This window comes from Anser anser (genome assembly GCF_964211835.1).
Source record: "Anser anser genome assembly, chromosome: 3".
In the NCBI taxonomy this organism is placed as follows: domain Eukaryota; kingdom Metazoa; phylum Chordata; class Aves; order Anseriformes; family Anatidae; genus Anser; species Anser anser.
In genome coordinates this window covers 118,273,361-118,300,580 of record NC_139722.1, presented here as the reverse complement: position 1 = coordinate 118,300,580, position 27,220 = coordinate 118,273,361, and the positions used below count along the sequence as shown (strand labels likewise).

Sequence of the window (27,220 nt, the reverse complement as noted above, 5' to 3'; positions counted from 1 at the left end):
TTAAAAACAAGGAAACATTTTAGTAGCATCAGACAAACCCCTTGTTTCAAAGCATGGGCTGGGAACATTAGATAATTTTGTGACTAGTCGACCACTAATGAACACACATGCCACGATCAGCCATGTAACGTCTCTCAGAACTATTTCACTACCATTTTACCAGTCCCCTTGCAAGGTGGCATGAGGTCCTGAAGGACTTAGCTTTCTGTGTTTTCAGAAGCTATCTTTGAAATTAGATGTTGCACATATAATGGAAGTCGCACTGCAGATATTTAATCTTCAAGTTCCAAAGGACATTCATAATATTTTTTGGATCACTGGAAGAGCCAAAGTTTTTTCTTTTTTTTTTTTTCTTTACAGAAGAAAATGAACCCTGGCTTCTAGCACACTAACCACACTCTTCTATGTGACACACACAAACCCCTCAGCTACATGACCCGCCACAGAGCTTACCCTGCACAACTGTTTTGAACAACTCAAGAGAGACTGGGGGGGAAAACCCCAAAGCACGCATGGGGATTAGAAGACTCAAGATTTGAGATCTTCAGAATTGAGGAATTTTCATAATCTAATCCCCACTGAGTGTTTGCTTGTTTGAAAACCTCCTTTTCTACAAATTAGGTCTCCCCTTTCCTTTTTCTCTTTAAATCAGAATCCTTCAAGTAGCATGATAAGGGGAAGAAAAACAAGGAGCCTCGCCCACCCCCCCTAAAATAGAAAACGCAGAGCTGTGCTGCCAGCACAGCAACATTCCTCATGCTTTCTCCTAAAATTTTCTAATAACATGCTTATTTAAGCACTACAGCAGGATACTTTTCACCATTTCTATTTATACAGTGTACAGAATTCCAGTTAAATGACCAATGGCAACATTTCAATAATTACTCAACAAATCTGGCTATTTGAATCAGTGATTTCCTGTTTTGCTCTCACTATAGGACTGATTCAAATCTCCCCTGAAGCCAAGAGCAAAGAGATTTCAATGCGGATCAACCCAAGGTTCCCATCTTCTATGATTCAAGGATGAGGGGCAGAAGGGGCTCTGATTTACCCAAGAGGCTCATGGAAAACTCGAGTTGCCTGATCACAACAAGCACAGCACTCTGTGCACTTCCGGTGGTACTGCTGGATGCAAACAATAATGGGGATGATCTCTGTAACCTAACAAGAAGAATATTATGAAGAATATACAATATCAGCAATATATTATTTGTAGCCTGAGAGAATAATTTAAAACTATCTTAATGGTAAGAAAGCATGTTCTGTACCCAACGTCCCAGTCTGAGTAGAATTTAAGGCATTTTCACATTAGTAAATGTCCGTGGCTAAGGATAAACTCTTTCTGACTTTATATTTTACATTTGCAAAGTACATTGTCAGAAAAACTACATTTTTTTGCAAGCAAATTTACTAACCATATATCAAATCTCTCCTGACATGCAGCGGAGATTGGGTAAAGCTATCAGTCAGTTGTGACCAGGGCTGAGAAACATCTTTTAGCTGTTTTAACACAGATTTTGTTCGTTCTAAGGTTTTGAAAAGGAGTTCTACATACTTAGGATTTAGTTTTCTAGGAGGAAAAATGTTTGAGATTGTTCTACAAATAAAAGCAAAACAGATAAACTTTAAATCAAGTTATTTAACAGTTGGCAATTAAGCAGTATAAACAAATTAAGCATAACAGAAGCAACTCAATGAAGCTGGAATACACACTGTCCTATTAGAAACAGCAGGTTCTCCTAAAGTGATCTGACACTTCCACAATTCAAAAATTTGGACAAACACTTGTCCTCCTTTGTGAATATTTTTCTTCCTCAGTCATACAGCAATTCTAGCTTTGTCATTCTCTTGACTGTGTGTGTGGTGGGGTTTTGTTTGTTTTCCCCAACGCCCAAGTCCTCCAGCAAGGGAATCGAGCATTAGGTGTTTCAGATGGGTGTGAATACCTTAACAGCTCTGCACATTGGCAGTAAAGGCAAAATTCCTCAGCTTCATTCTATGCAACTGATGGTTTTTATACCTGTGTCTTCAATTCTCTGCCTATGATCTATCCCACAAGGTTGCAAAAACCACAGCTGTTATTCTGAACTATCTGTATCCAGATGCTACTTTTTTAGGCTTCGCTTTTTCTTTAGATTTTAGAGGGAAAACCAGAAGAGTTTAGCATTGCAATTTTTTCTTTTTATTTTCCTCTTTCTGGCTTTGATAGATTTTCAGTTTCAGGGCTTTTCCTTTCATTATGAGACACATCAAATCAAACTTTCAAACTCAGCCAATACGGGTAAGGACTTAAAACTGAGGTGATATTTACAAGAATATTAGTGATTAAGTTTCTTGTGTCATTCTAGAAAACAGACAACCCTTCCCACCCTAACTGCTGCTCCATGTACTACGTACATGGTCCTCCGGGATTAACATTGCCCTTCCCTTCCTCTGCAGCACTGAGAAGGCAGAAGCTGGAGTAGCTCAGCAGGACTCCTTCAAGACTACCACACAGGAGTTTCACCTGCTTTGCAAACGTCAGCACTTGCCACAGCTGCAAGCTGGGGACTTAAGTCCACAGCTGAACCAGCACTAGGCTACCTCCAGCTATATAAACTTCACAAGAGTATATAAAGCCTTCTGGCAAACTTCCACCCCAAAACATTTTCCTCAAGTTCCACAAACAGCTCCAGCATGAGCCAGAAGCAGCCTCTGCCACTTCCCAGCCACAGCTGCCTTGCTTGCTGAAGATCCCACCGCCCAGCCCCATCAACTTTTCCCAAGGTGATGTCCCCAGCCTGGCTGGACCCTGCTTTCCAAATCCTAAGAGATGGACCCAAAGCACATTTAATCTTCCTGGCATCTTCCCCCAATCAGCTGAGCTTCTGGGGCTAGCCAGGATACTTCGTGCATCTCTTACTGCTGTGAATGAGTAAAACTCTCATGTCCAGGCTGTAGAAGCACAAGAGACCTGTTAGTCCCTGTTCCTGAAGCCAAACAATTGCCAAGCCATCAGCCAAACAATTGAAAATCCTAAGTGAGGGGCAGGGGAAAAGGCATTGCTTTCATTTAAAAACACCTTTCTTCTGCTTTTGAGCTTTAAAGTATGGAAGGGCAGATACCCCTGAAGCTTTCAGAACCAGTAATTCTGCTTTGAAAGTCTTTATCTTTTCAAGAGACAATAAATCTCGAGGTATAAACTGGGAGCAGATGGAGTGGGATGTTCGACTGTCAGCTTCCATTAACAACACCAGGGCTCCCAACGCAGCGCAGCCAGGCCGGAGCCTTTCATCGCGCCTCTGCGCAGCTGCTGGGGAAGCTGCTTGTCTGGGTTTGGGTTATTGACAGGGGAACACGAGTCAAACCCAGATGTGACTACAGTGGCGGCCAGCCAGGTATTATGTTAGAGGATCACTCTGCCAATAGATCACTAGATCGCAGAGCTATCTGGCTCATATTTGAAGTGGTCAGGAGTTTGCACCATGACCACAAAATGCCACAATGGTGCAAAGCTGCCCGGGGAAGCAGGGGTGGGTCTCCAGCTTCCTCACCCTCCTTTTCTTCCAAGGCTGCCAAAAGGAAAACCGCGACGCTACCTTATGTTGTCCCATGCAGACGGGAAAGAAGAAGCCGGCTTGGATGAGCACCATTCCAGCCCTTCGCAGCCCGAAGGAAGGTGACTACAGCCATTTGCAAGCAGGGCCAAGGGACAGCTCCCCAGGACAGGCAAGCTCCCTCCAGCTCCCCAGAAAAAAAAAAACAGCACAAACCTCTCTGGGAAAACCATGTGGGGTCCGAGGAAGCCCAAAGCTGCACAGCCTCAGGCACTCCAGATTCACAGCGGGATTCTTTAAGATGCTTAAATAACCAAGAGCACGAAGGGACACACACACACACAGATTCACAATCTCTTTCCTCTGTTTTTTTCCCCCTTCTCCTTAAAAACAAGTTACAGGGCAGAGAAACTATGGTATTGACTCATTACTATTCTACATCAACAACACACAGGCAAACTATTGTCCGACTGATGTGTCGGTTAAACAGGTGCAAGGCCTAGATATTTTGGAAAGCACAACTCTGGAAATAGAAGAGGTTTGTTTGGCGCCACAAGCTTTCTCCAAGCCTCCTTCCCTCTCAGATATTTCCTGTTTAATCACCAATATATACATTATGCAATGTTTTCAAACTGAAGAGCAACATGCTGCTTTTATGAATAGGAAGAACGTAGCCATGTTGACAAGAAAAAATGAATAGAGAAGGAAAAAAATACAGCAAATCCAGTGACTGGCCCTAACCTGAAGTAAACCGCAAGCCCGTTAAGGTAGCCCATGAAAAAAAATCTCGTCTTGCAAATATGTAATGAAGTGCCATCTCTCAAGGTTGTGTACACTCTACAGCATTAATAAGAAATGCTTTGGCAGAAATTCAAGTACCACATGAAGGTAGAATTCTAAGGAGGCATTTAAAGGAAAAGGAAGGAAGAAAAAAAACGTATGGAGTTGTTATGTTTCAGCTCCTAAACCATTAAAGTACCTCTCACAAGTTGCAAAGGGTCTAGAAAAAGACTTCAGTTCTGCCCATGTGTGACAGTAACAGCGCACTGGTAGGGTGCACATTATGCAGTCTCTGCTCCTGGACAATCAGTACCATGGGCCTTGAAGCAACTTCACTCCTGACTTCAGCACTGTAACATCCTGATTGCTTGTGACAGGTGAAAAAGGACACAAGAGGACAAGAAGTGCTAGGGGCAGCCATCTCTTCCTCAATCTTGCTGGGCACAGCATGAAGTATTTTTGAAGCACTTTGCTGGAATCCAAAGAAGGAGGTAAGCGTGCAAAGTCAGGGTCAGACAGATTGCCTTGGCTGACAAAGATCCTGGTTAATTGGGGTTGTTTGCATAGTGTGAGAAACTCAAGTATTTCCAGTACTGGCTCTCTGTCCTTGAATCACCCAGCTCAATCTTTGCCTTCCACTTGCATTCAGGTGTTCATTAGTTGCACATAACCCCCTCTCCTGAGGTGGACTCACTCACAGCACTCTCGTTGAAGCATCTGATAACAGTGATCATGAAGTGCTACCACAGATGAAAAGGAAGCAGGAATACTTTGCAGTGAATTCAAGATGGGATGGTTTGTAAGTCAGGCAGCCAGGAACACCAGTTGATTCTGGTTAATCATTTTTCTTTCACCCCTAGAAATCTTTAGAGCTAAAATGGTTTGTGTTGCATCCCAGAGCCAAAACTGGAAAGGAAAGTAAATGCTGGGGAGAATGCTCCAAGTTCCAGCAGAAGGATTTCAGAAAAATTACAGAAAACGTTCATTGTAAAGACAAACAACAACAGAAAACAACAACAACAAAAACACACAACACCACTTTGAGTAGTATCAATGAAAGAATTTTAGCTAAAGTAAACCCTTTTAATTCACCCCACACACACCCTCCCAGTAAACTGGGGAATATTCTGGAGAGTCAGGACAGTTGATTTGCCTGCAGACTTAGGAAAGCTTTAAGAAGAAGGAGATATCCAGAGATAATTATGAATAGTTCATTTAAGCCTAACTCCAAGGAACATTCTGAGGAAATCGGAAGGCTCAGGAGATGAACAGCGAGTGAGTCACAGCTCTTTGCTTGCAGGCAATCGCTGCTAATCCAGCCTAGCTGTCAGCAAACCGAGTTGTTAGCTGCTGGAGGTTTGCATGAAATGGTTACTCACCAGCCCCCTCTGGAGCCTCCACACCATGGGAGGGAGAAGTACTTCCCTCTGCAAGCGCATTGGTTTACACCAGGCAGGACTGCTCATTTACACATTTTAACCTTCCACAGAAGGCCAGTTAGCCTTCTTAGCCAGCACTGAGTTGATTTAACAAAATAAAAGCTAATTTGGCCATTTACAGCATCATATAGACACTAGACATACTCACACCTTGCTGAGAAAGTTTAACACTAATCCGAATTTTGCCCCAAGCACAGGCTTGGCACCATGCTGCCTCTCCCCACAGGATACCAAAATTCATGATTTGTCTGCTTTGCGTATTCCCAGGCAAGCTGCTTTGCGAGCTGCCACTATTTGGCAAGGTCCCTTCCCCACTACCAGCTGAAGCCTTTCGCTTTCTTCCTATCGCAGCTGTCGACGACCTGCTCAAGCCCAACATCAGCCTTGCATTAGCAATGCTGCATCCTCAAAATCTTTTCAAAGATTTTCCAGATCAAAAGCACCTGCTCCAAATCACTCTTTAGTTGGACACGTTGTGATGCCTGAAATTCCCTCACTCAGGGTTTTAGCAGTGAGGCAGCAGTGAAGGTGGTATTACCTGGTGGCTCTACAACTAACCACTTCGTGGTCCAGCTGCATTGCTCACCACTTGGTCAGTGTTAGATGTCAAGCAACAGTCCTGCTGCATTAAAATGAGGATGGATGCGGTGCCCAGCAAAATCTCATCAGCAAAGTCTGTGCCGGACACTGCTTGGAGCCCAGCAGTGCCTGCAGGTTTTTCAGCTCCTGGTGGTGCTTTAGGTTTTCACCTCTGAGCAATAACTGGGAACAATTATTTCCAGTGACTACAGAATACAAAAATAAATGCTTTATCTTTAATTGTGTCATCAAAAGTAGCGAAAGCAGCGAAGAAACAGTCAGAAAGCTCCATTTGCTCCATTCGAATCGCCACCTTTTCTAACAGACCCACCCAACCGTAGAGGCAGCATTAAGCAAACAGACGAAGTACAGGGAGAAATTTGCCAGCACACAAGCATTGATGCCAACTGGCCACCAGCTGATTAAGTGGAAAACACAAGAACACAAATAAAACCCACAAACTAGAAACAACCTAGAAGATACTTTGACATTTTCAAATGATGAGCTCCAGTTTGGCATATGGTACTCCCACACCTCACAAAAAGCTGAAAAGTTGGTTTTTTACTGGCAGTCAAATAACTATAAACTTTTTAATACAGTCTGCACTCCAAGAAAGTCATCGGCTTCTCTGCTTTTTGAATGTAACTATGATTTTTGTTAAAAGTTACGACTTCAAGGTCTCCACGAGACCCTGGTTACACCCGTTCCAGGGCTGTCTCAAAGAAGTATCAGCTCAGGCAAGGCATGAAGGAAGAGAGAAGGGAAGGAATATCAATGGCACGTTGGAGATCAAGGCCTGAAGCAAAGAAAGGTTACGTGAACCCTTCCTTGCTTACCCAGGAAGTCTGTATCTAGTCTGGAAAACAAGGCCAAGTCTCCTAATTCCCAGTCCAACAGACTTCCTTCCAGCTAATAAAGGTTTACAGGAATTTTACTTCGACATTCGCACACACGCAAACCAGTAAATCTTTCACAGCAGGAGACAGAGCAAAGACAGATACAAGAGAAGAACGAACAGATAATGCTATTTTAGATCCTCTTTTTTTTTTTTTTTTTTTTTTTTTTTTAAGTGTACGTGTTTTTTTTTCTGGCCTTCCCCAACCCACCCTCTCCTGCCACCACACGGGCAAATAAATCCCAGCTGGCCAGCCACACGCTGTGCACGCAGCCTGCTTCACTGCCTGCACGGTTATGACCCCGCTGAATTTAACTCTATCATTGCTCTGGGAGACAAACCGAGTGACGCAAAAGCTGCAGTACAGATGGCCTAAAGTTAATGGGAAAAGAATCAAACAAATTATTGCAGTGGTGTGAATTAGCTTGGAAAGCTTGCAGGGAGCAGCAGAAGGGCAGCTACCTTTTGAGCTCCTGAAAAGCCACTGCAGACTGCTCCGCACACTGCAAGCAGTGAGGTGCCCCCGAATTATTATACAAGTTATTGTGTATTATAAATTCAATTTCTCTACTTCCCATCATAAAAGCCTAACTTTCTGGAGTTCTAGCGTGGTTTTGAGCTTGACGAGCTAACTGCAGGCCCAGGTTTGAATTAAATCAGTATGAATTAGTTCTAAACTGAAAAGTCACTACTAATTGACAGGCTGAGCTATGTCACCCCGAGAGGACGGGAATGAATAAACCCTTATTCCTTTGGTACGGATCCCACTGTCAGAGAGATGACACATTGGTGTCAACGCATTATAGCTCCACTTTGACAGCAAGAGTTGCACGTGGCCTGTCTCCAGAAAATATACAGTATTTTAACTCTTTGGAGCTGGCATCATGCTCTCAGCAAACCTTCAGAGCCCACCAGGAGTCGGTCTCGGTACAGACTGTGCTCGGGCTGTGAAGGTGACAGCTGGCAATGCTGAAACCTGGAATTGGCACGATGCATGTCTCTAATTACCACTGATATGAGACATTTACAGTCCTGCACAACAGATTGAGAATATTACCCTACAGGGCCATGTTTATTTATGTACGCAGAACACACTGTCAAGTTAGAAGTCATTTGTGTGTGTGTGAACAACCCCACACTTGGGTTCAAAGAGCACATTTTACTCCCTGCCTGGGGAACTTCAGGTCCTGCAGGTGCTGAGGAGCTGCTGCACACCTGAAGCAGCCAGGGCATCCTGCCAACATGGTGTAAATTTGGAGGAGCTTCTGAGCTCTGCACCTGTCCTGCTAGCAGCTTGTTTCTCTGGGTGGATGGAAACCTTTCCTTTGGTAGAGGCTTTTGCAGATCTGACAGCAGTGAACATCATTTTCAGGCTTTTGGGCATCACCACTTGCAAAGTTCAAGTAAAAGCCCACAGTATGCAAGTGCCATTCTAAAATGAATAATTTTAAACAATAGCAACATTTCTATGAAGCAACTGGTAACACTCCTGAAGAACTCTTTTCCTATGCAACCAACCAAACATTACACATCAGGAAACACAGTTCATGTTTTCCTTTGGAGCATCTCTTCTCAAATAGTTTTGTAGATTAATGTTACCGCATACTTCATTCAAATAAAAGTTGTACACTGGCTACCCAACTGATCAGCATCTGGAAGGGACTGCTTCCGCATTGCTGCACATACTTTTGCAGGAGACAAACAAGGAGCTTTTCTGCGGTCTCACAGCACATGTACGCAAACAGAGCCGTTTTAAAATAAGCCACATCCAGAACTACGCCTAAGGACAACTAAAGACAAATGAGGCTTCATGACTGCATGGCACGAGAGAGCTGGAACAGGAGGCTGACCCACCCACCTGCTGAATAAACCAAGTCAAGCCAAGAAACCTACATTACCAAGGAGAGCATCCATTTGTGAATTGCTAGGTATCAATGATCACGGTAATTTAAATCTATCTCCTTAACATACACCTGAAAAACAGACTGCAGTAAGTACAACAGCCAACTTCGTGCCATATTAACTTCAGAGACGTAAGGAGTTAAAGAGCTGAAGTGCAGTAAGATCAGGGCAATCAGATGAAAACAAACAAAATTATCTTTGACAAAGACAGACTCAGTTTCTTTTATACTCAGGTCGTAAAAGAAGAATATTTAATTTCCATATCCTTCCAATGAACTAGAATAATATCACCTAATCTGCATAATTTAGATGAGAGTTTGTATCCATGATGAACCAAAATCACAGAGATGTAGGAAAAAATGTTCTGCGGGAATACTGCAAAGTCTAACCTTTCTCAGGGGTTGTTGCTATAAAAGACCTTCAGTATACTTGATCTCATTTACTTAAAAAAGACTGTCAGAAAGACTTGTCAGCAACTTCTTGGAAGGCAGCAGAGGGAGGAGAAGCAGACTGTTAACATTAGAATATCACCTACCATCTGGATGTGTTTAACATAGGATCACATATAAGATTTGGATGTAAATTTGCAGTCCTTGGTCTCATGCCCAGACAAAACTTGAACTCAAGAACTTAAAGACATGTTCTTGTCTGTGGGATGGAGCATGTTAATAAAAGCTCCAAACACTTGAGACAATTTTGCTGCATATACTCCCTTATACTTCTTTAACAACAACAACAACTCTAAGTGCATTCAAAAGAGAAAAAGAAAACTATAAAAAGCCAGTAAGCAGCCATAACTTCTAACATATGCTAAAGAAAAAAGGAAAAAAGGGGAATAGACAGAACTACTGCAATCCCTGAAATCCTGCAGTTTTAAACAGTCACCTTAAAAATGGATTTCTTTATGGGCACTGGCTGAAAGCAAGATCCTGATTGTCACTCCAGTTATCTCAGTCTCTGTTTCTACTTTTGAACAGAAAGATTAATGTAAAATGCATGGAGTAATGTAGAAGAAACCAACCACATAGCACCTCCTGACAATATATTCAACAGGAGTTCCCAGCATCATCACAGCCATCGCTGTTTCCCTCCCCCTCCACCTCTCTCAATCCCTTTAAAAGGACTACTTTCCCAAACAACCAACCAATAAACCCCAATCTGCATTTTGGTCTGTGTTTTCTGTAACTGTAGTTAGTTTCATTAAACAGAGTCGATAAATAATTGAATATGCAGAAACCTGGGACTCTGCCTGAAGAGATGAGAAATACAGTTCACCTGGTCTGGGAGCTCCACTTCGTCCTTTGGAAGCAGCAGGACTTGCCCAGCACATCACCCTGAACCTACTGCAGCAGCTCTCAGATGCAGGCACAAGACTGTTCTTGTCAACCATAAATGAACAGCGCAATAAAATGAGTTTATGGTAATTGATACCATGCAAAATGAAGAATGGCAATATCCTTCCTGAAAGCCAACAGAAGCAGAAAATCAATTTCCAGCCCCGCAGATCTGGGCGTACTCCTCAGGCTCACCTTCTCCTTCCCTGCTGGTAGCAGCAAAAACTCGGAGGGGGCTGAGAAAAAGCCTTCACCCTACACCATTAATCAAAGGTGCCTTACCATTCTCTTAACACCGAGATTTATAGGCAGCACATAAAAGAATGAAGATGGTGAGCTCTGAGTGCTGTTCATAGCGTATATGCAGAATACATCAACACAAAACGAGCCTAATAGCAGGTAGCTATCTTGTCAGTAACATGAGTTTGCAAAACCCAAACTTCAGGAAATTTCCCCCAGGCTTCTCCTTACAAGCCTACCCACCTTCAGCAGCCCCAAACAACAAACTCTGGGTAGGAGCACCTCCTGTACAAAAGGCCTGTTCAACTAAAATAAAAACTAGAGCATGAAACTTCCAGTGCATTTTTAATCAGTTATTTCTAAGTTTTAAATATTTATTGTCATCATCAACAACATCCAATAATAATCCAATAAAAAATCATCAACATTTTGCCTTTTCCATAGTGATTTCCCATATTTGTTCTTCTTAAGTAAATAGGAAGTCACAGCACAGACAAAACAGATTTTTCTGGATGGAAACAGTCATTTTGTGGTCAATTACTGTCTCTCCCCCTTGTTCTTTCTAAAGGGAGAGAAAGAAAAAAGGGACATTTCAGATCAAAACGAGCTAAAGATTAAAATCATAATCAAAAAAAAAAAGGAAAAAACCACCCAAAAAACAACCCACAACTTTTTTCTGTAGCTTTTAAATGTACTCATTCTTTACATAGCCAAATCACACTGCAGACATATCTCCACCACCCACATAATCAGCATGTCACTTCCCAAGTCATCTATTGCCTGGAGTGCTGGCAGCTTCACACCTACACGCTTTGTCTTCCCTGCCAAGGAAGGTACCTTCCTGCCACGGGTAGGTAGCACCCAGTCAGTGCCTTGTGAAAACCTCCCAAAGACACGTTGCTTCGTTAAATCAGGCAAGGTCACCTGGTAATAAAGCACCACCCTTGCTCACCTAGCTCAGAGCAGAGCCATGCACATCCCAGCACTGTAGGCATGGTGATGCTGTACTGGAGGTGACGGAAGGACGCAGGAGAGGAAATGCCTTTTCCCAACTCAGCCCACCTGGTGAAGGGGCCACGCTCACCTTTTCCAGCTGCTGCACTGCCCTAGCACATGAAGGAGGACACAGCGTCTGTTCAGCAGGCCACAAGGTGCTTACGTCTCTCATCAGGTTCCACGTAATGGAGGGGAAGCTGCAACCCCAGGAGCTCTTTTCCCCCGGTTAGTGAGAATTTTTCCCACAAGAAATTCTGATGAATAACAGCACATTGTCCAACTTCTATTGAAAAAAAAAAAATACTTTCTTGCTGAAAAAGAAAAAGCTGTTTTCACTTTGGTGGCCCAAAAAAGGAGTAGTTCCATGCTTCCAGTGTATCCTCATAACATTTCTTTTGAGAATATAAGTTTTCTAAAAGCTGCCTATTTGATGAACTAAGCAATCTCTTAAGCAGAAAAAAAGAAAATTACCATCTTGACCGTTTGGAGACATGCCCTACCAGTTCTACTTAAGAGAGGAATAACCCCACAGTGCCTCTCTAACAGCATGGACGATCCCATTCAGAAACCCTGCACTCCACAAGACTTAGCCAGCACGGGTCACAACTGAAATATGCAGTTACTGCTGGGTGTTCGTGACAGGGCATATGCTAGCACAGCACTTTTAACCTGGTACACGATGTGTGCATATAGTCGTGTGCCTGAGCGTGTGTACACACCTGAATACACACACATCTCTATTGCACAGTATGCCTGGGCTAGGATTGGAGCTGGTTCAAGAGGCAAAACTCTTAAACAGCTGATTTGGAGCAAAACACTTCAAACATTCATTCTTTTACAGTTCTGCTGTACCTGAAGCACTGCCTCATCAACTCCGTGGCGCTGCACCGATGAGCAAGGCTACGCTGACCTACCTGGCACACAGGCTGTTCCTCCCCCTCTCTCCCCCTCTCCCCCCCCCCCTTCTTTTTTTAAGGTGAAACAGAAATTGCAAAAGCCGTGACAATAAAGAGATCTCCAGTTCTCTTTAGAGTAATGCAGGTGATCAGGTCAGCAACGTAAAACAGGATAATCTCCAGAGCGAAGCACACAGCAGACTGATGCTTCATTGCAGCAACTTTGTTCTTAAGTCAGCATTTAGCAATGCATTAGTATAATGCAAGGTTTATTTTGAATCATTTTAAGATCCTGAGAGAAGTACTCTGTGTAGAGTCTAGTACTATGTCAATATTAAGCTAAATCAGAAACCTTCTAGATGTCATTTAAACAGCAATATTCCTCAGGTGATCCACGGCACTGATTTAATCCCAGCACCCAGCATGGGTTGCTGTCTGTGCTAGGGTGTGCGGGTGCAAATGCTAGGGCAGTGTGTGAGGATGAAATGGGACCCACATCAACAGCTGTGCAAGACTTGCTTTCATTAGGATAAAATATTTCCCTCGAGACATAATATTCATGCTGTTGATGTATTTCTGGTTACTGTCACTGTGCTTTAAAACTGAGCAGTTCCACGTGGCCACAAATTAAGACAAGAGCCCTGCAGACCTAGCCCACAGTTTCAGTTTGGTTGTATCAAGGTATACCTGTAATACTGTGAACAAAAGCCTGCCCTGCCAGAGCTCGTGGGCATTTTGCTACTGACTCCAACATAAGCTGCACTCTTCCCCTTTGCATCCACGGTATCCAGTTTCACGTTATCATTTAGCTTCTCTCCAGCCTGGTGGTAATCTTGCAGTCGGGCTGCACTCAAAGTATTCGTGGAAGACCAGTGTATTTATTGTGCATTTAGGCACTCCTCAGCATCCACGAGGACTCAGCCTGCATCACACTCTTCAGCTACAAAGCAACATTTGATCATCTCCTAGCACACTGAAAGCTCTCTGAAAATAAACTGAGTGAAATGGTTTACGAAGCAATCACCCAGCCCCCGTTCCCGCTAAAGAACACCGTGTGAAATTAACTTGTTCTTTTCAAACTGTTATTTAGCTGTGAGCAAAACCAGCTAGATGTACCCAAGTAATTAGTTGTGACACACAGTCATCTTGCTATCCAGACCCGTTTAATCAAATTGGCTTTCACTAATTCCCAGCTACACTGCAGGCAGCATATATACAGCCACTAACGTCCTTCCCTCCCCCAGAACAGGTTAAGTGCATAATGTAACTTCACTTCTGCTGCTACACGCTGAAATTGGAAAGCTTTCCTGAATCGGGACACTGCAGTCACTAAAATCGTGACAGTCAAATTGAACCAAACCACCACCCCTTATTCAGGCAAAGACCTTGCCCTGATTTTAATTTCTGTTTATTTTCATTACAAGCAGCAGCAACCTAGCTGCTCCACACTATTGGGCAGACTTTAATTCCTAAAGCAGAGAGCACTGCTAAAAAGACAGACAAAAATGTTCAAAGCATCTAAGATTCAAAGGATTTACCCTAGTCACAAAGTAGCATCAACTCCCCCCCCAAATAAATTAATTGCACATGAGATTCTACATCATTTAGCTGCTGTTGTCTTTGACATGCAGATTTGTGCCACAAACAAAGCCTTTCTAAAACGTGATTGTTTTCCATCCTCCAAATTAGTCCTTGTATTCCCTGATTTATCTTGATATTAAATAACAACAATTTCCTATTGTAACATTGTGCTTTAAGAACATTTAACAATTTATCTTTGCTACTGAATGATAACAGACTGCACAAATCAATTGCAGTCCCTCTGTTTCCTAAAACATAGCTGAGATTTCAAAGCCACAAAGGGACAATTAAACAGCCTACACTCACTAGAAAATAGCTATTTGTGCCTTTGAAGTTTTCTTCCTAAAGGAAATGGCCAGAATGAATGAAGTTAGAAAGGCTTCTGTACTAGCACGACTTCAAAATTTGTGTGTTGAGCTTGCTCTCTCAACCTAAGGATGCTCACTCCCTCCAGTTTACTGAACTAAAATACATCAAAGTCAGTAACATTCCCCTCTCACATGGAAAGTTCTCCCACAAAACAGACATGGTGTGTCTCAAAATTACTACATAAAACTAAGCATCAGAAACCAGGTAATTATCTTATTTATCAAACAACCACAGGACGGATTTATTTTTTTTGACTTCAAAACTACAGGCAGTAAGATCAAGAGAATTAGAAGAAACCTATCAAATGTCAAACATTAACTGCCAAGATATCAAAGTTGGAAAATTAAGATGTGTTCAAGTACAAACTCGTTAAAAATAAATATTTCTGATGACCCTATTAATACCTTTAGGGGAAGAAATAAGAGAAATGAAGTGCAATCTGTAAGCAATCTGAGTAATCCTGAGCATGATGGCAACAGAATCTTATAAAAAATATGAAAATATGCATCATTATGAACCAGCTGTAAATTAATGGGTCATAAAATAGCTTTTGCTTGTTTCATGAGATAAGAGTCGCTTGTGAGGAATAAAGTCTGATTACCTATCTCTGCTTCTTAACCTACGAGTATATATGAACTATTGTCAGTACAGACACTTGGCTTTCTTATATAATTAGGACGTAGGAAGTCTATTACTAGGACAACTACGTAAATATTAAATTAGGACATTTATTCTTCTCAGTTAATACAGTTAAGTCACCAAAATAAATCCTTTTACATCAACAAATTAGCATTAATCAAACTTGCAGTAAATTAAAGCTACCGCATAGACATGTCGCTCTCACAGAGGTATTACTTTAACTCTGAAAGTCAAAAGCAAATAAATATTTTTAAAGACCATTAAATATTATAATTCTTATTTTAAGATGCCTGTTCAAGGAGAATTCCCATGGGAAGCTTGTCAACACAGAAAAAAAGATAACTCAAACACCAGCGCGTAAAGAACACATGTATTCCTTTGCTCTTCCTAGCTCAACACCCTGGTATTAAAATACAGCGCCTACACTGCACGCTGTCATGTGCTCCTTCCTCTCATCACCACCGTCAGGATTTCCAACCAGTGGACTTACTGCAACAAATAACCAGTGTCTAAGGAGCTGACTTAGCCACTTCGAATTATCAATTGTAAGAACTTCAAAAGAAAGAAACTGCTTATGCATATTCGTGAGACAAACTGGGTTGAAGCAGACAGCATCACCGTGGGTAGGTGCTCTCAGTACAGGAGAAATTGCTGTAACGAGGGCAGGGGGATCAGAGAGACAGCTCGCAGCACCTCTTCCCAGTCACCAGGTCAGGCACTTGTTTCTGCAGAAGGGGTTAGCCCAGCCCCTCCGAACACCACAGGTTTTGGGATACTGACAAAGAGCTCCAGGGCATTTAGCTCTCCAGCTCTGCACAATAAATTGGCAGATGCTACAGGCGCTACCTTTGTTCTAAGGGATGTTTTGTCACATAGCCAAGACTTCATCCGCTATCTGTTCATTTTTCATGAATAAATAGATAGTGTTTTGTGGCTTGATAAAAACAATTTCTAGATCTCATCCTGTCTTTACTTCCAAAAGAAAATATCCTCAGTAAAAGGAGAGCTTCGTGTATTTGTTCAGCTAACTGTGCGGCACATGGAGGAACTCCCCAGTATGTCAGTGAAGTCCCATTTTAGCACGGAATCACTCGGCTGAGCTGGATGCAGGAGATAAGCACAGCATAACATTCACAGTTAAAACCAAAGGCTTTGGTAAGGTGAGGAATGGGAACATTATCTAATATTTTATATTATACACCAGAATCCCTACCTCAATATATCGTTATAAGCTGCAAGTGAATCCAGCGCTGAAAAGAAGTTCCAGTCCAAAAAGCACGGAAACCCTACAAAAACTTACTTATGTGCTTCCAGCAGAACTAACAGCCTCCCACTGTCAGCAAGCACTTCCTCTCTCTCCGGGTTGGACACAGTGAAACAAAGCAAAAACAAAGCATTTAAAATAGCTCAGACCCAACTCTTCTGTCTGCATCCCCACAGAAAGGAGGAGGAACCCTGAGGCAACCCACAGAACTGCTCCAGCTTCGCTCTGCAGCCGCTGGGAGCCAACAATGGCACCCTGCCCTCCCACGTAAGCACTGGTAAATAAAATGCGTGTAGGCTCCAAGTGAAACACCATATTGTTCGCCTCTTAACAAGTGTCTTGTGTTACAGGACACCGAACAACTGGTGCATTCACGCTTGCTACCAGCACAACACGAGCCATCTGCGTGCTGCAGACCCGCGGAGGTTGCTGTGCCTGGATTCGCTTCCAAGGTGAGCAAGGTTTCTGTGAAGGGCCTCCACTTCAGCTCCGTCCTGCAGAATTGGGGCCGCAGCTCAGAAATGCTGCCTGGGGAACGCACTCGATCCTGGTGCAGTTGGCATTGCAGCAGGCAGAGTAGCCTGAACTGACGAGAAACTTTTCCTTTTTGAACCACACTATTTCCAGTCAAGCACTCGCAACTATTTAAAGATCCAACCAGCTGGGCCCCGTCTATATGCGATTAAACTCCTGTCTGTGTGAAACCAAAGGTCACCAAGCTGGACTGCTCTGTGGCAGGGAGGGGAGAGCGCGCTGCCAGCGGGGCGCTCCTGGGGGAACCTGCAGCTCCGCGTTTCATGCCACGGGATACCTCCTGCTTCCATCAATTCTGGCCGTACGATGCAAAACACATCTACCTTAATAAGTTTCTCGTGGAGAACAGAAGGCGACTGGGTAAATACCTCAGCTGGAGCAAAGTACTGGATTACTTGTCGCTCAGCATGGCTGTGCAATTTTAAAGGCAAGACCGGCTGCAGAATTTTACCTGTTGTTATAATTAGGCTTCGCCCATGACACAGCTTAATTGCATTTGGCTTTGTGTACACACTAGGATGAGATCTATATTTAATAAACTCTGTCATTACACTTTGGTCAGGAAATTGCTCACTGTAGACAGACTTATCATAACTATTTATGGTTTAACTTCAACAAACTCTACAGAATACAAAGAGCTATACCAAGAAAAACTAAACAAAACACGTTTATGCTGGTAAAGCAATGCTTCTATCAGGGCTTGCATCGCCACAGGGTGCTAAAAGCACCCCATGTTTATCTCCTACCTGCTGTTGCTGCGCGACCCAAATAATGAGTGCACACTCGGCCAGGGTACGGGGCAAGCCCTACCCCAAAGTGCTTACAAATTACAGCAAGAATTACAGAAGAAAATGAAAACATTACCTTTACTCTGCTCTTGGGGAGAAGGCCACGGAAAAAGTGAATTGGTCAAGGTGACACTGAAGATCTCTAGCAAAAGTGAAAATAAAAACTACCTGTTCAGCTTGCTCAGGGATTCAGCCACCAGACCTAACTTCTCTGTACTGTCAGAGTGCAATTTTAAGAGCATACAATTTTAGCTCTATACATTTTATTTTAGGAGGAGTACTCTCGTATCAAGAGGAACGCCTGACATTCATTCACAGTGGAGCATAGGAGGACTTCGAAGAAGAGAAGATAAATTATCTCAATAAATGATGAATCCCTTGCAAAACATCCCTCTCCAATTTTATTGGGAGACTCAACCTTCCTACAAGTCAAAATAACAGTATCATGCATGTTTATGCTCATGGCAATGTGTTTTACACCAGAATCTAATCTTGCCAACGGCACTGTCAACAACCTGGGGAAACAAACCAACATACTTTTCAAACACAACAAGCACCAACACACAGAAAGCTGAATGTGGAGATACTGGGGGGACTTGTATCAGCCTGGAAGAATCCCTGTTGTCAGATAGTCCATGTCATGAAACAACTTGCCATCTCCAAGAAACACAATAAAACATTTAAAATCCCCTCCAACAATTCCAGAACAATTTTTTAAGCAAGCAAACAGAAAAATCTGATCGTATTGGTGGGTGAGAGTGGGATGAGCAGATGGGGTGATGCAGGGAGGAGCCCCACCACGACCAGGAAGGGATGGTTCTCCTCTGAGAGATGACAAGAACTGTCAGCAGAGCAGCTGCCAGACAGGGCTGTGCTCGATCCAGTCTGGCTTGGCCACCAGAACATGCCAGAACGATGGGTAACCATCCTATTAAGAGAGCAAGGTCTTTTATAAGCCACAGCCAGCTGCAAGGGTAAGCTAAGTCAGGTGGAGATGCTAACACCGTGCACCCTGTCCCACCTGCCCAGTAGGTCTCACAGACAGCTCTGCAATTTCAGGGGCAATTTTATGCGACACAGCTTCTGACCCATCCCAGGATTTCAAGGCCACCGTGTTACCTATGGATAGGGCTGAGATTTCTGATGGCTGCAATTAGAAAATACTAACAGGCTGTAAATTCTCCTCTCAGGTCAGAGAGCAGTTGCTATAATTGCCTCCAGCCTGGGAGAATGCTGCGGCACACTGTAACCACCGGCTGGTCTCTGGGACAGTATCTCAGTATTGCAAGTAACTCCCCGCAGTTGTCCAGATTGCAGTATTTCCTTCAAATCAGCTCAGCCTAAACCCACCCGTAGGGGAAGATGTTGGAAAACATGGCTCGTTGAGACCTGAAAGATGGAGTGACCCAGGCGATGTCCTGGCAAGCAGAAGAGCACGCGCTCAGGTTCTGTCCACGAGCAAGATGATAAAACTTGCAGTTAAACACAGCACCCGAACAAAATCAGACAAACATGTGCTACCCCTCCTCTGACAACCATGTGCACGCTGCTTTGCTTTAAAGTGGTGCACTGCAGAACATGAGGATGCAAAACCAAAACCAAGCAAGGCCCAAGCCCCTCAGCAGACTGACTCAAGCAGCTGTCAGAAACGGCTGGGATCAGGGTGTGCACAGCACGGCACGCATCTCCTTTGATTTTCCCCTGCCAACACAACGCCAGCTCCGCAAGAGCAGGGTGCCTTGGAGGCTTCGTTCACATACTTGGATCATTTTTATCTGCCAAGATATTCTCAAGCTATTTCTTTCTGGAGTGTCCCAAAAGGAATATATCAAACCATAAGGATTTTTCTTGAGGATTGAGGTCTACTTCAAAAATACCACTGAAGTCAATGCAAGTCTTTTAACTTTGTTAAGCACTAGCTTCAGCCTTTGGTAAAAACACGAAAAGAAATAAAACACTTGCACACAACTTCTCCAGCAAACCTGTGCCTGTCCTCTGCAACACATTCCTGGGACCTCACCACCGTGACACTTAAAAATCTTCTCGCAGTGGGTCACATAATTACCTGCCAACAGAAGGCATTTGTGAATGCACTTATTAAGTGCATGCATCTCATCCTTTCAACTTTCTCTTGTTTCCTGGATGCCAAGACATCAGCTGATGCTTTATGAAATACACTGTGGAATCAAGAGGTAAAAGGATCCTTCCTGCACCCCCCTCACAGCTGCACCTGTGCTCCAAAGGGCACCGTTTTCAGGAGTGATCTCTGGCCAAGTAACTGATGCCCACATGGATCAGGGCTCAACCCTCCTCAGCAGAGCAGCCGTGCCCACATTACCCAGGCAGCGGCCACAAACCCCCTGTGCCCCATGTGGAGCCCCTGGCACCTTGCAACATGTCAGGCAAGCTCCGTACCTCCTGGAGGGCACACAGGCCAGCATGGCACCCACTCACATCGCCGTGATATGCACCAAGACGGAGCGATGCCAGGCTGGGTCTGTGAGAGCAACGCGGTGGTTCCAGTGACCCGGAGTCACACACCTGCATTCCTCTCTTTCAGATAGTGCTGCTCAAAGAAAGAATAAGCACCTGCCTAAAGCCTGCACATAGTTTTTTAAAATCTACAGATCGAGAAGGGAAATGGGTTACAGCTGCTTTACTGCAACCACCCTCTGGGCACTGTCACTCAAACCACTAATACACACCAACGATACCATCTCACCTGCCACAGAAACCTAGGTCAACCTCAAATACTAGTGTCTATTTTTATTTCCAAATGCTGTAATAGTCAATGCGCGTAATGATGAAACAAACTATTAAAACAAACTACTCGGAAACATTTTCTTAGAGCTTCGTTAACTCAGTATTAAACCAAATTGGGGTGTACCAAGCATATCTACAGGGTAGAAATTACATTTGCATTTTAGTGACACTAACATTACATAGTTGGGCCGCAGACTGCCACCTCTACCTAGAATAAGACTGTCGCTGAAGTTGATGGAAGTTCTTAGATGAGGTCTCTGGATCTCAGGGCATGACTTCACAGGGATGCTCAGAGAAGTCAACTGGCAGTTTAACGTATGACCTAAAGAAGATTAGTTAAACTCTATGTGCATGCTTTCCTTCAAAATTAAAGTGACTTTAATATGATTTTGTTACTTAAGTTTGGAAGTGAAGTAAACTAAATCGAATTAGTCCACTTTAATGCTGAAGAAAAGCATCCACGCAGAGTTTTGATGCAGTACGACAAGCTGCTTTAAAAATTAACTCGATTTAGTTTTCCCATGTGTCTGTTTGTTCAAAAACTCTTTAAGAAGGCTATAGTTTTAAAAAGTATTCATCTAATTAAATGAAATTCCGCTTTATCAAAATGACACAATTCTACTTGCTACTGTGAAGAAATCCCTAAATATTAGACTGAGCTCCTCTATGGAAAAAAGTCATCCAGCTTCAGAGGAAACAGACTATTTTGCTGCAATATTTCATAGTGAGTTATATCAAAAGACTACAAAAACCCTCTCACCTTTTTCTAGGATGCACTTAGTGACATCCAGTGGGGTGTCAAACCTGCTCAGGGGCAGGTTTGAGGTCCTTTTTGCTTTTACTTTAAGGCAGAGCAACTTCATATTCAGCAGAGAGCATGTTCCATATCTATTAACACAAGGCATACTTCCAGCTATGAAGACCTCCAGCATCTTCCATAGCCTTCCACACAAACTAATTCAGGAAAGTCAATTAATAGTGGTTAAATCATTAGCTAACAGCTCAGAGGAAAAGACAAGGCAGTTAAGGAAAGCTGAAAGGATGATTCGACATACACTATCTTAACTGTACTGTTCCAGTCAATACTGTATTTGCTAATTCCTGCTGACGGAGAAAGAATTGGTGAAGATGAATCCAGAACAAGTACTGAAGTAACCTCTAAGGCTTCAAAAGCACGGCTTACATTTTTTCCCCCAAACTGTTTTACATTTCAGTCAAATACCTTCCCTTCTGTCCCCTTCGCACAGAAGGTCTGCAGCCAGCATTACACTGCAGGTAGAGAGGTCTCCCAATAGAGCCGTAGGAGTAACACCTCTTCACAACTGACTAATATGCCATGCGTACATATGCATTTTTACAGGACCTTATTATAACACGCACTTCTGCCAGTCCCCAGCTACATCAGAACTTATCCCGTGTTTTAGGGACACTCACGCTTCTTCTTGGAGATGATCTAGAGGCACCAAGGCACCCAACTAGCCTGTGTACTCCCGAGCGAGCCAGACACAGCTCACGCCCTGATCCACAGCACACAGCAGAATGGGACCAGGCCTTCCCTTACTGTGACCATTACCCCCTTATTGTGACATGCTCGGGCGTCACCACGGAGCGCAGCACAGCACCACATCAGTAGGTACGTCACAGCAGTCTGCACTCTAATTTTTCCCATAACAGCCACATTCAAAAATAAGCCATCAGATGGATGGATTGCTGGATTATTCTCAATGCTTTGACAACTGCTCCCTGGAGTCTGATAGATGTTAGCAGCGTTATACCAAGTGAAGTAAAACCAGCTGGCTTAAGAAGATTCTAGCACCCAAAATAACAGTAAAAACAAAATTGGCGGTTTGAGAGCTTCTTTTCTTTAGACCTTCCTGGCTCCATGAATTGAGAACAGGGGGCAATTTCAGCTTAACAGCAGTTTTTAAGAGTAAATGTTTAGGATGTGGCAGATGCATGCTCAATTACAACATGTTTGAAGTAGGTCTCCAGATCAAAAGGAAAGAAATGTTACACAAAAAAAGGAGAGAGTTGATCTAAAGCTGCAATTAAGAACACAAACTCAAGGGAAAGAGTTGTTTGAGCTGGTAGGGGAAACATTATACACAGAATTAAGATCAGTATTATAGTTTTAGAAATGAAAAAAGCAAGCCAGATAAGAAGCAGCACATAATAATCGAGTATTTACACAGCTGTAAAACATCTACCAGGAGAATTGCAAGTACATGTGTCTGGAGTCCTGGCAGGGGAAATCTTCTCCACCTGATCCTGCACAGCAATTTGCTTTATTGCCTGGTTGCTCTTGGTTCCTACAAGAACACCAGGAAAGGTTCATCGATTTAAGCGGTGTGAATCTGAGATGAGTAAACTAACAATCATATAAACTGGCAGTTTATATAAAAACACATGTGCACGCACCAATAAGGCTCATAAAGCTTAATAGAGGAAAATATTAACTTAAAACCTAAAACAAAGAAATGGAGAAGTACTTCAACTAACAGGCTGACCAGTTCTTTCATTACTTAATTGGTTCTGGCTTATAAGCAGGCATATTTGTTTTTAATCAAGTGTTTACTTAAGAATAACTTATTCTTTTATTAATTTATTATGTTTAATAGAGACATGAAAAGCACTTTAAACTTTCTCAGATTTAGACTTGTAATAGCCTTAGAAATGACTAGTTACTGTTGTGTTTAGTACTGTTATTTAATACTTAATTTTTTATAAAAGCTACTGATAATACTCAACACATAGATGAAAATGAAATGAAAATTGCAGGAGATAAAGAAGGATGGACCTACTACAGCCTCTGCCTTCTAGTCTCAGCACCATCAGCTGACACTGGAGCTAAATATCACTAATATATGACTAAATAGTCATAAACATAGCATTCAGCCAGGGGAATTGTAGCAGTTCTCTCACACTTAGCTCTTCCAAAGTTGATAGCACAGAAATGAGTATCAGTGAAGAATGCATCTATGGCATCAGCCACTTCACTCTTTGCCACTTACAACAATGCACTAAGAGTTTTTGGCAAATGCTGAACACGCACAAACAACTTCAGAAGGGGGCAAACACTCAGACTCCCTTAGCTTTCGTAGGAAGACTGGGGTGCTTCAGAATAAGTTCACCTGCATAAAAGTGGGTACAAACTTCCTAATATGGTCACAACCAAAATTATAGGGACATTTTCCAACCTACGGACTTGATCTCCTCCTTCACTTTGCCCCTTGTTCTCAGTACCTGCCATAACTAGGAGACATTCTCTGTCGTGTCCTACTCCCCCTTCCACCACCCACCAAGCACAGCAGAGGGAGAAAGAAGCCCTGCTGCCTTGCAGATTTGGTACGCGTCCCCACGATGCTCCGAGAGGAGCTCTGAAATTCCTTTTCCTACGGCCATGCTCTCTTCTTGGTCCCAAACCCAAGAGCAGGAAACATATGTTGGGACAGAGAGCAAGAACTAAGATACATCACAGCAATCTCGAGGAAGCAGGTGGTTCCTCGCAGATCGCTGCCAATGCTCTTGTCTTCGAGCAGCCTGTGGCCTGGGTGCGGCAGAAGCATAATCAGTCCCTAAATATCCCATCCCTTGCTTCTGCACACTGCTCAGCCCACGCACAGCAAAGCCTCCATTCCGCTATGTCTGGTGACACCACAGTAGCAAAGAGGTTCGAGATGCTCAAGTTTCCTGTTTTTATTGTTTAGCACACTTTGGCAGCGATATGCTTAAAAACAACCAACTTGGGTCATTAATCACATCAACAGAGAGCTGGCTAACAATCTGTTTTAACTCAGTTGGCAACTGATGGCTGTCTACATCTCTGAATTTGCGTAGCCCCGATTAGTTTTAATCAGCCGCACAGCCGCTAAGCCGTCCACGTTCTCCAAAGGAGGCAAATTCTGGGAATTAAGCTGGAGATGTGAATAGTTGCACTCGCTCGCTCTGAGCACAGTTACGGAGAAGACTCCGCATCTGTCACTCAAAAGTTGCTGTTTCCTTCGGCATTGCTGCCAGTAAGTGCTTTCTCTGCAGCGTTGTTGAAAAATGAAAGCCAAAGGGGAACAAACACAGGCAAGTGGACATCCAGATATGGTAAAATCTTGGGACCTTGAACACAGTCCAAAAATTTTCCCTTTGCCAACATGAAAGCACATTTCAAGTTAAGGCCAGAAAACTAAGAGGAGAGCTCTGTTCAGTAACCACATGGTTTAGAAATAGTGTGTCTGCCACTCTCGAGATAAACACACCTTAAAAGAAACAAATTAATAAACGGTTATAAACTACTAGTAATAACAAAGACTAAAATAAAATAACTATTCAAAATACTAAGTTACTCCACCTTACCAAGAACGCTCTACTGCAGGACTGTGACCAAAAAGCATGTCTATTTCCAAACATGAGACAGGCAAGCTAGAAATAAACAAGTCCTAGATACGCATCACTGTCACAGACACCACCCAGTCACTCTGCGGTTCTTCATACACTACAGTTCATTTCTGACAGTCTTTATTTTCTTTCCCTTTCTAGGCATCAAGAGACCAAAGGAAAACAATCCAGCCTGCCAGCTGCCATTAGGTACATTAGCACTTGTCCTTTATTCACTCTCTGTTGTTTCTTACCCTGGATTTCTCGCATTCAAGTAGTGCCTCCTGGCCATTCTCTCCATAGAATGAAAAACATCTAGATCCTGTGTTGAGCTACTATTTTTTCTCAGAGATTATTATTCACATGCTTGACCATTTTAGTTATTATATTTATTTAAGCAATAAAGCGCAGATGGGAAGAGGCTTAACAAATGGTCAGCATCTGGACGCTGGAAGCTTCACTTCAGCCACTGAGGGCTTCCTAGCGGTAAAATTATCTTATGTATGTATGAGCTGGTCTTACTATATCCTGACCGTAAGAGAGAATTGTTTTACTTAGGAAAGTTGCTTTCATGTGCAAAATCTAAGAACTGTATAAGCATAATACTGCTGCTACTAAGACCAGCAAGTATACGACAGACCATAAAATTCACAGGGTCAGCCTCTGCTTTTATGACTAGTTTTGCAGTCTCACAAAGTGTTTGAAGGCAAGATGGAAATAGGATGCAAAATAAATGCAGAATCCTTGAAAATAAACGTTAATCAGCCAGTCACAGTGGAAGCACATCTTAAAGTCACAACAGCAAAGCTTCTCATAGTATGAATATAGACAAATGTTTTTGTTGGAGATTCGCTGGGACTTCTTAGGATCTTCGGATTAAAAGAAAACTATGCAAATAATTCCAGTCACCATACAGATACATAACACATGCAACAAGCTGTCCCCCTTAAAAAGGAGGAAAACCACCCCATTTTAATGTTGCAGCATTACAAGGATCAGTCACCAAGTACACAAAAGTAAACTAATGTAACCGTAAATATTTTATAAGAGCATCAGCCAAAAAGAAACAAATGTTAAAAATAACTTGAAAATTTGCATATAGTTGAGCCACAACCAGAAAATGCTGCATTCAAAGTCTACCTAGTTTCCTACCATCCTTATGTAATGCCGTTATCTGAAGAAATTTCTTAGGTCATCTAAGGTCTTCCAGAATACAACATTAATTTTCAATAAACAGCTCTGCTAAAGTTAGCGCTTCAAACCTTTACAAGACAGCACACTTTTCTCCAGTTTCTAGGCCACAAAGAGCAAGCTGCCTTCCCACAAGCTCTCCGTTTCCATTGTTTGCCCAAGGAGAGCTCCCAGGCTCTGTCCCCATCCCTGGCATGGCCATCACCAGCAGCTCCCTCCTGCCTCATGCTCAGCAGCCACACCACGTGCACCAGCAGCCCTTTTCAGCCCTGAAAACTCTAGGTGTGGGGAGCGTAAAGGTGTTCTAACAATCCCTTATGTTCCGTCTTCCCACCTGAAAGGTCAGTGCTAAGGGCATGCAGTCTCCAGAGGGCTCCCCCAAATTTCCAAGAGGCTGTGCCATGTGCTTATGCCAGCACTGCCCCCAGCCCAGACAAAGGTACAGCCTCTCAGGCACCAACTTGCCTGGCTTGGCACCAACTAACCATACCCTAAATCCTATGTCTTCTGCTACCAACTCACCAGAAACTGGGCAGATACGCTCCACAGGAGTCAGCAGAGAGCCCAGCCACAGAATTTCTGTGCTTACAACAAGAGCAATTTCTTAGAAACAGTCTGAAACTCAGTGCTATATAGTTTAACTCATTTCAGGTGCTCATCGGCACAGGTGATAGCAATACAGCACTTCAGTCTTCTCTCAAGCACAGAGGAACAGGCTTGGCTTGCCTTTATTGCCTTTGCCATAAGCACTCTAAGAGAACAATTTAAGTAACTGGGAAGTTAATGGAAATCTTGAATTAAGTGATATTACTGAATATTCTCAGAAATGAGAACTGAATTAGCAAATGCTAATCTCTGAACTGAAACCCCAGTTGTACCAGAAGCTGTGCTCATCAGCGGAAGGAACAGCTACATCACACAGACCCTACGCATCCAACCAGCCTGAAGGTCAGATGCTAAGTACACTTTGCTCATTAGCAGTCATTTGAAGAAATTGTCCATCCAATAATTTGAAAATGTACATACTTGATTCTCGGTAATAGCTGATGTTCAGTTCTTAAAAAGGGAAGCAAGCCGAATTCAATCAAAAGCAACAGCCTGGAGTGACTTATGAGCATACAGAAGG

The 27,220-nt window shown here is 43.0% G+C and overlaps 1 protein-coding gene across 11 annotated transcripts in view; it reads right to left on the bottom strand.

Moving 5' to 3' along the window:
- The window catches only part of PLCB1 (phospholipase C beta 1), a 415,451-nt gene that overhangs the window by 314,264 nt on the left and 73,967 nt on the right, over positions 1-27,220 (bottom strand). Inside the window, exon 1 of one of the 11 annotated variants that reach the window (XM_083828911.1) lies at positions 26,617-27,049. The exons of 8 other annotated variants lie outside the window; for them this stretch is intronic. Coding sequence is in view for 1 of the 3 variants with exons in the window: in XM_083828905.1 (XP_083685031.1) it covers positions 26,429-26,497 (69 nt within the window). In the remaining 2 variants the exon portion in view is untranslated. Of the gene's footprint in view, positions 1-16,399; positions 17,625-26,428; positions 26,585-26,616; positions 27,050-27,220 lie in introns of those variants that run through there. 2 more of the 11 variants (XM_083828905.1, XM_083828902.1) reach the window with 2 other exon arrangements.